The sequence below is a fragment of the Talpa occidentalis genome, unplaced genomic scaffold (assembly GCF_014898055.3).
Source record: "Talpa occidentalis isolate TD23 unplaced genomic scaffold, MPIMG_talOcc4v2.1 talOcc4.13, whole genome shotgun sequence".
NCBI classification, from domain to species: Eukaryota; Metazoa; Chordata; class Mammalia; order Eulipotyphla; family Talpidae; genus Talpa; species Talpa occidentalis.
In genome coordinates this window covers 46,271,608-46,287,090 of record NW_023601322.1, presented here as the reverse complement: position 1 = coordinate 46,287,090, position 15,483 = coordinate 46,271,608, and the positions used below count along the sequence as shown (strand labels likewise).

At 35.8% G+C, this 15,483-nt stretch overlaps 1 protein-coding gene across 20 annotated transcripts in view; it reads left to right on the top strand.

Moving 5' to 3' along the window:
* Positions 1-15,483, top strand: part of L3MBTL4 (L3MBTL histone methyl-lysine binding protein 4) — a 425,819-nt gene that overhangs the window by 174,023 nt on the left and 236,313 nt on the right. For all 20 annotated transcript variants that reach the window (XM_054694180.1, XM_054694198.1, XM_054694199.1 and 17 more), the window contains 3 exons: positions 744-835; positions 2,233-2,387; positions 3,403-3,479. In XM_054694180.1, coding sequence (XP_054550155.1) covers positions 744-835; positions 2,233-2,387; positions 3,403-3,479 — 324 coding nt within the window. The remainder of the gene's footprint in view (positions 1-743; positions 836-2,232; positions 2,388-3,402; positions 3,480-15,483) is intronic.

Genomic DNA, 15,483 nt, shown 5'->3' with positions numbered 1-15,483 from the left:
GGGTAAGAGCACTGTCAGAGAGAAAAGCAGGAGTAGATGCCCCAGGACCAGAGTGTGCTTGATGCAGTTGAGGAATCATGAGATGAATGTTGCTGGAGCAGAGAAGCAAAAGGAAGGAGGTAGGAGATGAAGTTAGAGATGTAGTCATGACCTGAGGCTGTGTGAGGAGTTTTATTCTGTTTTTAATCCTCAATCAGAAAATATTTATTGAGTCCATCTTATTTGGGACAGCACCATGTGAGCCATGTTAGAACACATGAATGGGGATCGTATGACAACAAAGAGCTCAAAGCTAGAGCTGCCTAATGCTCTTTGATTTGCTTCTGTCATTTGCCCCACGTGTTTGGCACCTTGGATTATTGCACCATCTGGACTATGGATTGTCTTGGTGAAATGGCTTTGTCAAGAGTGATGATGGACAAAGGAGCTTTTTGTCTTCTCCCTTTGTTCAGTTTGGAGAGTCGTAATGGGAGACTAGATTCCCAGCAAACCACCAGTGTACCAATTCCTTAGCTTAATGAATAAAAAATTATAGGGAATGATATACATGAAGGGAAATCACATTCAACAGTTTGGAAATTAATACATTGAAAAGCATTGAAACAACTTAAGAGATATTACTTTTGTGGTCTTGTAAACATTTGAATTTATGGCAGAAGACTAAATAAAAATAAGAATAATATAGTCAACATGCATGTGTTTATATCTTGTGGGTATTTTGAGCGATACATGCTTTTTTTTAGGTTATAGAAAAGATAAATTTGTTTGGATGGATTATTTGAAGGCCTGCAAATTGCAAAATGCTCCCAAGAAATTATTCAGAAACAGAAGTTCTGTAAGTATTTTCTTCCTCGGTGTAAATCACATTTTTCCTTGAGTTCACATTCCTAAAAATCCTCTGTATATTCTATTGTATTTTAATTTTTAGGGACTCCTTAGTTTTCTATGAGTTTTCTTACTTAATTGATTAGTTTCTTATGCCTTTTACAATTTTTTTTTTCTGTTTTGCTTTAAATTTAGCTTTGGTGTTTTGATGACAGTAGATAGCTCAGATAGTCTTTGAATGTATCTGGCTTAATTGTATTTAAGTGTAATGAGAATCACGGTGACATTTCACACAGATTCAAGGGGACTTGGAAAGAACACACTCCTTATGCCATCTGTGTCCCCAGAAACCTAACAAGTCTTCAGTAGAGAATGAGAGTAAGTTGCAGCTCTCACATCCTCTGAGCCACTCTCTCAGCCTAGCAGTGAGGACACAAGCCAGGGAAGGGAACTTGAAGCCTTGGGCCCTGGGATGGCCCTGCCTCCCAGTAACTATGTTGCAGTTAGAACACTCACCCAGAATGGAGATTTCAGTATCCTGATTTTGAAATACATATTATGCAATTGCTGATGTTTCACCATAGGATTGTATCAAGGAAAGAAACTTTTAGAAAAGTAAAATTGCTTTCAAATGTAATATGCTAAAGGAAAAGAAAATCAGGTTCAGTTTAGATAGTGAATGAGTAAAATACCTTATTGTAGTCCCCATATGTTGTATATATTTCAAAATCCCAGGACTGGCTAAAGATAGCTTATTAAAAGTGGGGTTTTGTTATTGTAAATCACAGTTCATGATATTTTGAATACAAAAAATAGTGCAAATACTAAAAAATAGCATTTAGATTTTTCAACTCTAATTATATTCATGTTTAGTGCTTGTGTTCCTTAAATATTGAGAAAACCAGTATTTTCAGATTGGATCAAAGTAAATGATAATTTTGGTGTTAAAAGGACTATCTTTCCTTGCTTTTTCCAAATAGTGGTATTTGGAAACTATTCAAAAGCCTTTGGAGGACAGAAGAAATTATTTGATATTACTGTAGTTAGTAAGCATTGTGTTTTAATATTAATACAACTTGAGGAGCTGAAGAAGGAAAATGATTATGATCAAGAGAAATAAAACCTACCTGCACAAGGAGAAAATAATTAAAAGGTGGCTTCTTGGGTCTTTATTAGCAATGTAAACTTTATAACAGTTTGTTGGGATATTTTTGCTAGCATTTGCTTTATTCTGGAGGGGTAGGTGTTGATACCCTGTAGTCTTTTCTGATTCTATACATCATAGAAGCTTTGACAGTGGCTCAGTCCTATTTGGTGTTCTGTTTTTTTTGTGTGTTTGTTTGTTTGTTTGTTTGTTTTTTGTTTTTGTTTTTTGTTTTGTGCCTCTTCCCTCTGGTACTGTGTTAGAATGGGCCAATGCCTAAAGAATTTCAGGTTGGAATGAAGCTGGAGGCCGTCGACAGGAAGAACCCTTCCTTGGTGTGTGTGGCAACCATAGCAGATATTGTTGAAGATCGCTTACTAGTGCATTTTGACAATTGGGATGATAGTTACGATTACTGGTGAGACACCAATGTGCGTTTTATTTTCGTGTGTTCATGTTTGGTGTTAAAACTTTATTTCATTCCAGTGCTGTTGCTGTTCTTGCTGTCCTTACAGTAACAACCAACCTTCACTCCCACATGAACTGTTGAATGAAAGAACACAAGAAACTTCCTCCATTCTGGAAGAGGTTAACTAAGGAGGCCTCATCTATCAGTTCAGGGACTTCACTATATTGTGTCTGGTCTTAAAGGAAGTGTTTCTGTCAAGAAAAAGTTAAGAATTTGCAGTATTGTTTTTCCTAAAAAATGTTACAGTATCATATTTGTAAAAAGGGAGATTCAGGTGGAATCGAGTAAATTATTTGAAAACCTATGGGGAGCAGAGAAAATGTATGATCTGAAGCCATTAAACTAACATTGCATGAATTAAAAGGGTTTTCTGGGCAAAAACCTGAAATATAGAAGAGGGTATGACAAAAATAATTTTTGTAGTGTTTCTTCACAGTATATGCTGAATAACCTGCCTGCTGTGGTTCTTCATGTGCCTGGAGGGGGTCCTGTTCTCTTCTTTGAATCAAGAAGCAGAGCATACATTAATTGTTGTATGTGTCTTAGGCAGAATTGTCTGGATATCTTGAAGAGGAGACAAAGAAAATAAGTAGTCAAAGGGAGTCCGACTGAGCTATCTTACAAAATTTGGACTAGCTTATTCATATTTTTCCATGCTGTTAGCAAGAAGGGGTAAAAAAATTATTAAAATATTCAATCTTTGAGGAGATCACTGACAGATAAGGTCCTAGACAGATACATTTTTTAACACTTTTAAATTTAAAGAAACATGTAACAGTAGTTTTGTAACTCAGCTTACAAAATATAGTAATAAAAATTATTCTTAATTTGAGCAAAAAATAATATTTTAGCTATGAGGTAATATATCCCAGCTATCTTTCAGTGTGTAGAATGGTCATTATTTTTGGTTCCTTTCTCTGGTCTTGAATAATATGGGCTCTAAAATAGAAAACTGTTTTTGCAGGTGTGATGTCAATAGTCCTTATGTCCAGCCAGTTGGTTGGTGTCAGGAGAATGGAAGAACTCTAATAGCACCCCAAGGTAGGTGAACTGTTGTTTTTTTTTTTTAAGTTATCCCTGTGTGAGTGGCAGTGCCTATTCTTATTTTTGATTATGCAAATCACATTGCAATATAAAGTTGTATAATTAAATACTGCCCTAGCTTCTGTTGACCCAAATGCCTGAAGTCTGTACATCCTTCCCCATAATGAAAATGTACTCTGTTTATAAAGATGTATAAGGTGGTCATTATAAAAAGTTGCTAAGATGTTTCATGCGACAAAATTAGTACTGTTGCCGTGAATCAGCTTTTTTTGTTTTTTAAAGATTTATTTATTTATTTATACAAGCACTGGGTACAGTCAGAAGCGCGGGAGGGTGAGAGAATTCACCAGAGCCAGAGCGGGGAGCAGAGCAGGCAGTAGGACCGAAGTACACTGCTGAGGGGAGCAGCGGGCTGCAGGAGAGTTCTACACGCCATGTGGGACCCGCCTCCGTAGGCCCGGGACCAGCGGGGATCGAACCGGCACTGCAGAAGCTGCTGGCAGCTTTGCAACCCAGCGCTCAACTGCTGCGCCACCGGGGAGGCCCTGAATCAGCTTTTAAAACAAGCTGTTTCTAGCTATGTATTTTATCTTATAATTTACATTATTTCATTAATTAATGGTAAGATTATTTATACTTTGTAGTTAAATATAAAACTGTAGAAATCTAGAGTCTCCAGATTTGGCAGATACCTTCACCAAACCATCTTTTTTTTTTTTTAAAAGATTTATTTATTTATTTATATAAGCACTGGGTACAGTCAGATATGTGGGAGGGTGAGAGAATTCACCAGAGCCAGAGCAGGGACAGAATAGGCAGACTGACAAGTACACTGCTGAGGGGAGCAGCGAGCGCGGCAGGAGAGGTCTGTGCACCATGTGGGACCCTCGCCAGTGGCCGGGGATTGAACCAGCGCTGCAGAGGCTGCAGACAGCTTTGCAGCCCAGCGCTCAACAGCTGCGCTACCGGGGAGGCCCTCACCAAACTATCTTAATGACTCAGCTAATCACTGAAGTAGGGACTCTTTCTACTAAGTTATATTTTCTTATCACAGGAATATGTAATCTGAGCATTTTAAAAACAAATACTCTATCAAATATTGATATTCTTTCAATAAAAAATTGTATAGAAAAACATGAACAAAGGAGTATGACATTCAACAATGGAACAGATGTTTAACCTTTGAATTTGACTGGTTCTAGAATTTTGCTGTTTTGTACTCTTTCTTTATTTCCATAGAAAATGTTAAGATTTGTCATCAAACTTTAAAATTAAGTGAAATAATTAAAAATAACCAAATTAAAAAAAAAACACAACATATTTTAAAATATCCAAATAGTCCAGAAAGGTTTTATGAAATGCATAAGATCTTTCCAAATTCTGATACTGACACAGGTAGATTTAGTATTGTTTGCCCTACTTTTCTATAAAATTGATTAAAGCTAAATTTAGAATAATTTTTTTAAATGAATAAGACTTATCAGATCTCAGACTATGTGGTTTGAAGTTGTGTTTTTTTTTTTTTCTTCTAGTGAAATAACTTCTCTGCTGCTTCCAACTTGTTCTCATTAGATTTCACAGACTCACTGAGCAAGTCCATAGCCTTGCCTTTTGGTGCTGCCTGAGTCTAGAAATAGTCTGTTCAACACATTAAGAATTATATGTCCAGAATCTTTGCATCATTAACATGAATCAGGAGTGGTGAGAAGCAAACCTTCCTCACTCCAGTGCGGCCATGGTTTAGAGGACATGATTGGATGTGAATAGATTATTTAGTTCATAAAATCAGTAATGTGAGAAAAGTAATCAATCCAGGTTTGTAGTGTTAACTCTATTGAACAGTACACACTCTCTCTCTCTCTCTCTCTCTCTTTCTTTCTCTCTCTCTCTCACCATATTGGAAATCTAATAGTTTTGATGAATGTACCTCTAAACTGCATATACTTGTTAGCATTACTTTTGCAAACTGAAGAGTAAGTTTGCATATCAAAATACTTGTCCCCAATCCCTATTGCTTTATATACTTTGTTTCTTGGTGGTAAGTTCCTTATCCATTCATTTAATTCTATTGAGTTGTAATTCACATACTAGTCTTTATTATTTTTGTGATTTTTGTAAAAGTTCTTTATATAATCTGGATATTAAATCCATATTTTATAAGTTATTTGCAAATGTTTCCTCCCATTTTGTATATTGACTTTTCACATTGTTGATACTGTCCTATGATGTACAATAGTTTTTTTTTTTAATTTTAATGTAGTCCAGTTCTTATAAGTTTATGTTTGTAATAGAGTATCTAAGACTCTGAGTGCTAAGAAAAAACAGGATAAACAGTAATTCCAAATGTATAGTTATTTACAATACCCATCTATAGTGTGGTTATTTATCTTTAAGAGTAATTCAACTATGCCATGGGAGGTTTTCTAGATTGTTGCAGGAGTTGCCCCTTCACAGTGACTTTCATGAGCTCAAGGAAATTTCACATTTAATATGCCGATATGTGAAATGAAATTTAAGTAGATCAGCCTTTTAATTAAGGCAAGAATGAAAACTGAGTGTAATGCAAAGGAATTATGAGCAGATATTGGGTGAAGGTAAGTAAAGCTAAGCAGTAAATAAATTTGCTTAAAAAACTCATGATGAGTTACTATCATGCTGGTATACAAGTTTGTGTAAAAACTTGAGTGCACCACAGATATTAGATCTTTGTTAATTGTATAAGAGAGGAAAGATTTGAAACCATAGGGAATAGGAGGCAGAATAATTGTGTGTTCAGGTAGTTCACAAACAGGAATTTAAACATTAGCTTTCAGTAAGAAAACCAACCAACTAACATGATTTCAGATATTCTTGCCTCCATAATAAGGCTGGACATAGGACTGCTTGAGATATTTGTGTGTGTGTGTGTGTGTGTGTGTGTAATGTGTTCTATTTGTTTTATATTTTATGGTATAAATGTAGTAGAAAATAAAAAGAAGTAATCATTGGATTGAATGATTTATTTTTGTCAGTAATTTGATTCCAAAATTTATTAGCTGGGGTTATTTTACTTAAAGTGAATTTATATTTTGAACTTTATGCCTATAGATTTTCACATTAAATTTTATTTAATGGTTATAGCTACCCTGTTGCCAGAAAAAATGTATTTGTTGCATTTGTGATGCTTTGTTTGTGTTTGTGTGTGTGTGTGTAATTGCCCTTCTGAGAGCAATTAAGGCACTTGAAAGAAGAACAGCATGTAGTGATCTGTGTAGCTGCCCCTGGAGTATACTCAGGTTCTCACAGATTTCAGATGGAAGAGCCTATTCAGAGAGAGAAAGGGGGGGGAAAGGGGCTAGTTTTAAAAACATACACATTATAAAATATGAAGGTGCTTTTCCCTGATACCCTATATGTCACATATTCTAGTCAATATATTTCTAGAGAAGACTAAACAAACATAGCATGAACTCTTTCTTCTGAAGAAGAAATTTGCTGGAAGTTTGATTGAAGTTACAAAATGACAAAGTGTTAGCTAATAACATAAACTGGAGCCTTTGAAGAAGAGACAGCCCCTCTCCACACGTTTGTGGAACCCAGAGTGAGATCCGGATCTTCACTTGATGATAGGCAGGCATTCTCCAGTTAAAAATCACATCCTTACCATAAATAGGATTAAACCTGAGCGCTTGTTAAAATAAAATCTCTTGTTAGCGTATTTTCTGGTGGAACATCATATAAAAGTTAAAAATTGGATCTGTTAAACAATATTAAATAGATTGTTAGCTGTTTAATTCCTGTCAGATTTTAAAAGCAACTCTTACTGCTTTGAAGGTATGTGAAATTGTCAGTGCTCTATATTGCTTGGAGTAACTTGTTTGCCAGTTAAAATAGTGCTGATAAGATTTTTCTCAACAGTCTTCCATGTGTGAAAATATTTCTGTTATCAGTGACAGGAGCCATTGCTTCAGTAACCCTTTGCTCCATCTGGGAAGATAGAGAGTAAACCTAGAGAATAGTGCTTGTTGTCAGGGCTGGTCAAGTCTCTTAGAAAGAGTAATAATCCTGCATAAAATGCCCTCCAGATGCATATTACTGTTCACATTTAAAGGACAGATTGAAACTAAACTCAAATTTATTTTAGCAAACATCTCCATTATGAGTTCTGTGTTTATAGAATAGGGAAAACCAGGAAATTTAAAACATGATACTTGCCCTGAAGGAAAGGATTGATTTATTTTATTGAGATATAATTCACACACTATACAATTCATCCACTCATAGTCCATGATTCAGTGGTTTTTTGAAACATATTTACAAAATTGCATAACCAAACCACACTTTTATTTTTTTTTAATTTTATTATGTTTATTTTCAAATTTTATTAATATCTAAAAATTAGCCTTTGCAATAGTGGAATAGGCTAAGGTCGCTACTATAGTTTCATTTATCACTGAAGCTTATATCTCTTTTTTTATTGAAGTAACATTGCATCATAACATTATGTAAGTTTCACCCGTGCTTCATTGAAAATCAATATGTGTCTATACTATATTAAGTTCACCACTTGTCACGGATAGCTAAGTAAAAAGGATGTGGACACTGAGTCTGGAGAAGTTTGCTAGGGCTCCTAGGGAGAGAGTTTCTTAGGCTTGCTCTGCTCGCCTCAGCTCGCCACAGCTTTTATTAGCAGATGCAACAAAGTTACAAAGCAAGATACAGGATGGGCAGAAATACAGAACAATCATCCATTTTTTTATTTCTGAATATTCAGCACTTGTTCTGACACATAGTCATCGCTCAGGCTCTGCACTGTTTCTTTCCTAATCTAGTTGGCTTCCCTGGCATAGTTCATCTGACAGAAGAGAGAGTATCCTGACCTGTACACGGGCTGGTCTTCTGACCTGAGCTCATCAGTCTTGTAGCCACGACCAGTCTTCCAGCCATGACCTTGGTGTCTTCCCTGCCCCAAGGCTTCACTCCTTAGGGGTCCCCAACAACCACTGAAAGTCCAACTCTATCCTTCACTATGCACTTGTCTCCTTTGTCCTGATTTACCCACCCTTTTCCCTCCCTTTCTAGTAATCCCTAATTGGTCTTATAGTCAAAAAGTTAATTTTTGATTCAGTTCATCTGTTTTTCTCTATAAACACACAGTGAATTTTAGAACATTTCCATTAACCCAAGAAGAAACCATAAACCATTTAGCTATTATCCTCTAACCTTCCATTGTTCCTAGCCCTTAGCAGCCATTAACCTACTTTTTCTCTTTATATTGATATATTTTGCCTATTTTGAATATTTCATGTAAATGGAATCATAATTTATGACCTTTTGTGTCTTGCTTCTTTCACTTAGCATAATTTTAGAGTTTATCAATGCTATTCTATTATCAACACATCACACATTTATTATTTGCAAATAATACTTCATTGTATATATAAAACCACAGTCTGTTTATATATTAATCATCGGACCTTTGGATTGTTTCTACTTTTTGACTATTTTGATTAGCGCTGCTCTGGACAGTTGTGTTTGAGTTTATGTGTGTTTTCAATTCTGTTTGGTATATACTTGGAAATGGAATTCCCGGATCATTTAGTAATTCTACATTTAGCTTGCTGAGGAACTTCCAGTTTTTTTTGCCGTGGAGCTACTCAATTTTACATTTCTACCAGTAGATAGTGAGGGTTCCAGTTTCTCTAAGTCCTTGCAACAATTGTCTGTGTTTTTGTTTTTGTTACTTATTGAAAGTGAAGTGTAATTTTTTTGGGGGGAGGGGTCTTATTTTCTTGAATGCCTAATTTATTTCATGACTACTCTGTGAAAATATTGTCCATTTCACAGTTAAAGAACTGTGATCATGAGAGTTCAGGTAATTGGCCTTAGTCCTCTCATGTAGTATGTTGTTCATATGATAGCAGACCCTTCAGGAACTCCTTAACCCTTTCTCTTCACCCCATTGCTGGAATTCCTCTACTTGGTGAGAGGAACACTTAGTATGAGTGCAGGAAACATGGTAAAGGGAGATGTTGATTCCAACTTCTCATGTGGTTGTCCCCACATTGGAAGCTCTGTTTGCACTAGTCTTTGAAGGATGTGCAAAATTTTAACTAAGAAATGAAATGAAGATCATGTTATATTGAAAGAATAATGTGCCCAAAAGCAAGATGGCAGGGTGTTTCTGTTAAACTTTGAACAACTGTCTTTATGAGTAATGACCTAGGCTTCAAGGCAAGGATAGGAGTGAGGGGCAATGAGAGGAGAGAAGTAACTTAGCACCATAGATTCAGACTGATTTGTAATTGATCTTGTAAATACTTTAAGTTTGAAATATTCTAAAGATGCTGAAGAGTCACTATAGCAAAAAGAACTCCTTCTGCTAAACCACTTGAGATCAAGTTGCCAGAATAAAAGTTTTACCAGTCACCCAATAATATCCTTTCATGAAAAAAAACAAATAAGCAATCAGAAAAACAAATAGATTCAATGCAGGATCCCATGCCATGTGTATCTTTAATGTCCTCACTCTGCAACAGTTCTTCAGTCTTTGCTCCATGATTATGAACCTGACACTTTTGGAAGCGTATAGGCTGGTTATTTGATAATATGCTTCATACTCTGGGATTGTCTAATGTTTTCTCATGAGTAGATATGGATGATGTACTTGGCAAAATAGACCAAAAAGAATTGGAAATTCTCTTATTTACTCTCATGTTGTGTATGATTTCCTGTTAATGTTACCTTTGGTCACTTTGGTGTGCTCTAGCTTCTCCATTATAAAATTACTCTGTTTCCTTTGGAAACTAATGTGTATGTGCTGGAGAGTGTCATTGAGATTATGTAAACATTCTGTTCCTCATCAAACTTTCACCCACCAGTTTTTAGTATTCATTGATATTTATTAGGTGAATTGGTAATATGGTGTTAGCAATATGGCGCTTGCCGAATGGTGATTTTATAGTTCCATTATTTCTTCTGTTTGCTAGTTGACTTGTCCTTCCCTGAAATTTAGTTATTTATTCTTTTTCTTTTCTTCTTTTTTTTTTTTTTAGTGATAGAGTATAGTTTTGGGCTTCTATTGTACTCATTGTCCTGTAGTTTGTTACTATTGTTATGTGTAGGACTTTGGTGGGGAAAGATAGGATAGACCAATTGGTGGGCAACCTGTCCTTGACTTCAGGGACCTGAAAGTTTCCAAGGGACTGCTGGTGAACTAATAATTAATTGTGAAGGACAATAGCAAGGAAATTGTTAAATAGTATTAAAGAGACACCATCTAGCTAGATAGAGAAAAAATGCTTCATGGAGAAATTATATGATAGGGTGCTGTTCAGGAGGTACATCGTTCTGTAGGTCAGAAGTCCAAAATGGATTTCACATCAATTTTGGAATATTAGAAAAGAATTGGTAGGGTTGGTAGATTGAGGCTATATTATGAAAGATCTTCTAAAACCAAATTCTTGATGTAACTACGTTTAAGCATTTATTTGGCAATAGTAGGCAAGATGACCCGCTGCTGTCCACTGTCATTGCTAGCCTCTAATGGCAGCCTGATTCCCTGTGGGGTCACTGGTGACAGGCAGGGAAGTACCCACCATTTGCTGCCACCCATTGTGGATGGACGGCTTGCAGAGTACCTTAGGATTGTGTGCTGGAGCCAAGAGGGATGGGGGTGTTCTGGTGCACAAACCTGCTTGTACTGGAGTTGGCCATCATACCTGGCCCACTTCGGTGGGTATCTGTGTAGCTGTTTTGCAACCTATGGCTGCAGGGCAGCCTGGGTGCTGCCCAGAAGGAGTTAGAAGGAGCTGCTGGCACTTTTCAAGGGGCATGGCGCCTACAGCAGCCTATGCACGCCTCGGGTACGAAACTGGAAACCACCTCTCCTAACTCATTCTATAAGACCAATATTATCCTGATAACAAAAACCATGCAGGGACACTACAAAAAGAAAAGAAAACTGAAGGCCAGTATCCCTTAGAAACATTGATTTAAAAAATAAAAATTCTTAAAGTCGTATTAAAAGGATTATACACTCTGACCAAGTTGGATTTGTTCCTGGAATGCAAGGATGATTCAACGTATGAAAATTGATCAGTGTAATACACCACATTAACAGAACCTTTTTAATCATCTCAGTTGATGCAGAAGCAGCATATGACAAGATTCATTACTCTTTCATAATAAAAATAGTAACTTAGGAACAAAAGGAAACTACCTCAACGTAATAAGAGCTATATATGAAAAACCCATAGCAAACATCATACTCACAAAAGAGTTACAAAAGACTGAAAGCTTTTCTTTAAGATTGGTAAGAAGCAAGGCCTACTTCCATCAATTTGTTTTTTCAGCATAGTACTTGAAAGTCCTAACCAGACTGATAAGGCAATTAAAAGAAATAAAGGACATGTGAGTTGGAAAAAAAGATGTAAATTCTCTGTTCACAGATGATATAATCTTACATGTAGAAAGCAAAGATTCCACAAAATGCTGAAAATATATAAAATAATAAATAAATAAAATTTTAGAATAAGTTAATTCAACAAATAGGATTCAAGGTCAACATTCAACAGTCAGTTGCCAGTATGAACTAACAATGAACAATTTGACAAAGATAAGAAAACAATTCCATTTATAGCAGCATCAAAAAAAAAAAAAAGAATGTTATACAATGAAACTGCAAAACACTGTTGAAAAAAATTGAAGAAGACATAAATAAAGGTAAAAGCATCTCATATTCATATGTTGGAGATCTTAATGGTATGATACCTACACTAATCAATCGATCTACAGATTGAATCTGCAAATCAGAATCCCAAAGATGTGTTTTGCAGAAATAAAAATAGATACTCTAACATTCTTAAGAATCGCAAGACACTCTGGATAGCTAAAAGAGACTCACAGCTTTTTGTGTCTGCCTTCTTGCATTTGACATAATGCTTTCAGGATGCATCATTGCTGCTGTATATTCCTTTTGTTAAAGTGTCCCATTTTACAACTATACCATGACTTTTTTAATTTTGTCCATTGATTCGTAAGTCATTTCTAGTTTTTAACTGTTAATATAGCTGCTGCTTAACATTTATGTTCAGGTTAACACCTCTTTGGTAAACATCAGGAGTAAGATTACTGGGTCATATTTTGTACAGATACTATTTTCTTTCTGTGCTATACCATTTTGCATTCCTACCAGGAATATATGAGTTCTAGTGGATGTGCATCCACACCAGCACTGTCATTGTCAGGAATGTTTTAGGGTGGTTTAATTTGCATTCCATTAGTGGTTAACTGTCTTTATCATTACATGTTCTTTTTATTATTCATGTATCTCTTTTGGGTGAAAAGTGTATCCAAATCTTTTGTCCGTTAAAAGAACAATTGTTTGGTTTCTTATTTTTGAGTTTGGCAAAGTCTTTATATATTCTAGGCAAAATTCCTTTGCCATATATGTGTTTTTCAAGTATTTTCTCTCAGTCTGTCTCTTGTTTTTTCACTTTCCTAACAATGTTGTTTGAAGAGTAGATTTTCAAAATTTTGATGGAGCTCAGTGAATCAGTTTTTTTTCTTTCATGATTCATCTTTTTAAGTTCTGTCTAAGAAATACTTACATATTCCAAGGTTACCAGATGTTCTTTTTTTTTCTAGTAGTTTCACATTTTAAAATGCTTAGATATTTTTATATGTGGTACATTGTAGGGTCAAGGTTTGATTGTTTTGCTTTTAGCATATGGATTTCTAATTATTCTAATTTTTACTTTGAATTATCTTGCTACATTTTCTGGATTTTTCTGTTTCATTGACTTCTGTCCCTATTTTACATTTACACCATCTTGTCATGCTTTTGTAGCTTCATAGAAGTCTTTATCAGGTAGTATCAGACCTCCCAAACTGTAATTTAAAATTTTTATTTGTTACTTTTTATAAATTACAAGTTATTACTTTAAATTCCATATCAGTTTTGTGAAATTTCCTTTTAAATGTTTTTCAGTTTCTACTAAAAATGACTCCTTGAATTTATAAATCATGCTAATACTATTGAACCTTCTAATCCATAAAAATGCTTTATTTCTTATTTGTTTAAACATGCTTTAACATCTCACATCAATGTTCCATGGTTTATCCCTAAATATTAAGTGTTTCTGATGTTGTTATAAATCTTGTTCCTTTTTTTAAATTTTAACTTCCAATTATTTATCACTACCATTTGGAAATATAATTGAACTCTGTGTCTATTAAAACTTTCCTCAACTAACTTATTAGTTCCAGCCATCCTTATGTATATTGTTTAGGATATGATCATTTCACTGGAAAATAAAGATAGTATTATTCTTTTCCACGTTGTCTACCTTTTATTTACCTTTAATTTTGGTGATAGCTATCTGAAACAGAAATAAATAAATAGTGCCTGTGGGATTTTCTTAGGGAACCCACACTCTTAAAATGATGACAAAATCAGTCAGGGCTTCACTGCTACTAGTCACTGGCCCTCATTCCCTTGTCCATGCTTTCTCTAAACTGTGGGGCCAAGCAGCTTACTCACAGAACCTTAAAGCAGCTCTTCAGAGCCGTGATTTCTATAAATTCTAAGGAGATATCAGGATCTAGTTTTGACTTTGCTATTAGTTATTTTGCCTTGGACAAATGACTTAAAATGCCAGATTTCACTTTTCTTGTTTAAAAAATGAGGAGTTAGAGAAGTATCCTTATATGTTCATTTACCTTGCATGTTTATGATCATTGCTTTGTTCGGTTGAAACTTCTCAATAATACTCTTAAAAAAAAAAAGATTTATTTATTTATTTGTTTATACAAGAACCGTAGTACAGGCCAGATGCATGGGAGGGTGAGAGGATTCACCAGACACAGAGCAGTAACAGAACAGGCAGACTGACGAAATACACTGCTGAGGGGAGTAGCAGGCGAGACAGGAGAGGTCTGCCCCGCCATGTGGGATCCTTGCGGCCGGGCGGTGTGGAACCGGTGCTGCAGAGGCTGTGGACAGCTTCACTGCGCTGCGCTGAACAGCCTGCGCCACCAGGGGAGGCCCCCTCAGTAATACTCTTAACAGATCCCTATTTAATGTTGGTTGTTAAATGGGACCATTTACTTAAAAATTGCTTGTCCAGTAACAAATGTTAGAGAGGATGTGGGATAAGAGAACTCTTGTACAATGTTAGTGGGTATAATTGGTGCAGCCATGTGGAAAGCAATATGGAGAGTCCTCAAAAAATTAAAAATAGAAATTGTATATAATCCAGTTGCCTCAGTGCTGGACATTTACAAAAAAAATACAAAAATACTAATTTTAAGAGTTTTATGTACTTCCTATGTTCATCACAGCATTACTCAAAATATCCAAGGATGGAAACAACCTGAGTTCCCATGGACAAATGATTGTGTAAAGGAAATGTGGTTGATACACACAATGGAATAATACTCAGCTGAAAAAAGAATTCTGGCAATTGAAACAATATGGATGGACCTTGAAAGTATTAGGCTTAGTGAAATACAGACGAGGAAAGACAAAATACTGTATGGTTTCACTTATGTGGTACATAAAGAAAACAAACGAATGAACTAAATAAAACAAAAATAAACCATTAGACATTTTAAGACCTAATTCGTGGTTCACCAGAAGGAAAGGGAGAAAGAAGGAGGGTAAAAGAGGTCAGTTGTGGGCCTGTCTGGTGGTACAGGGATTAAGTCTCACAGCTATCAATATATAGCTAGCCACTGCAGTATGAGTTCTATCCCCAGCAAGGAAGTTAAGCCACATGGCACAGCAGACTCTCCTGTCTCGCCTGCTAATCCCCTCAGTGGTATATTTCAGTAGATCTGCCTGCTCTGCTTCCTACTGTGTCTCTAGTGAATCCTCTCACCTCCCACACTTCTGGCCTAGAACTCCAGTTCTTACATGCATAAATAAATGAAATCTTTAAAAATAAATGAGGCTGGGCCTCCCCTGGTGGCGCAGCCTCTGCAGCGCTGGTTTGATCCCTGGCCACCGGCGTGGACCCCA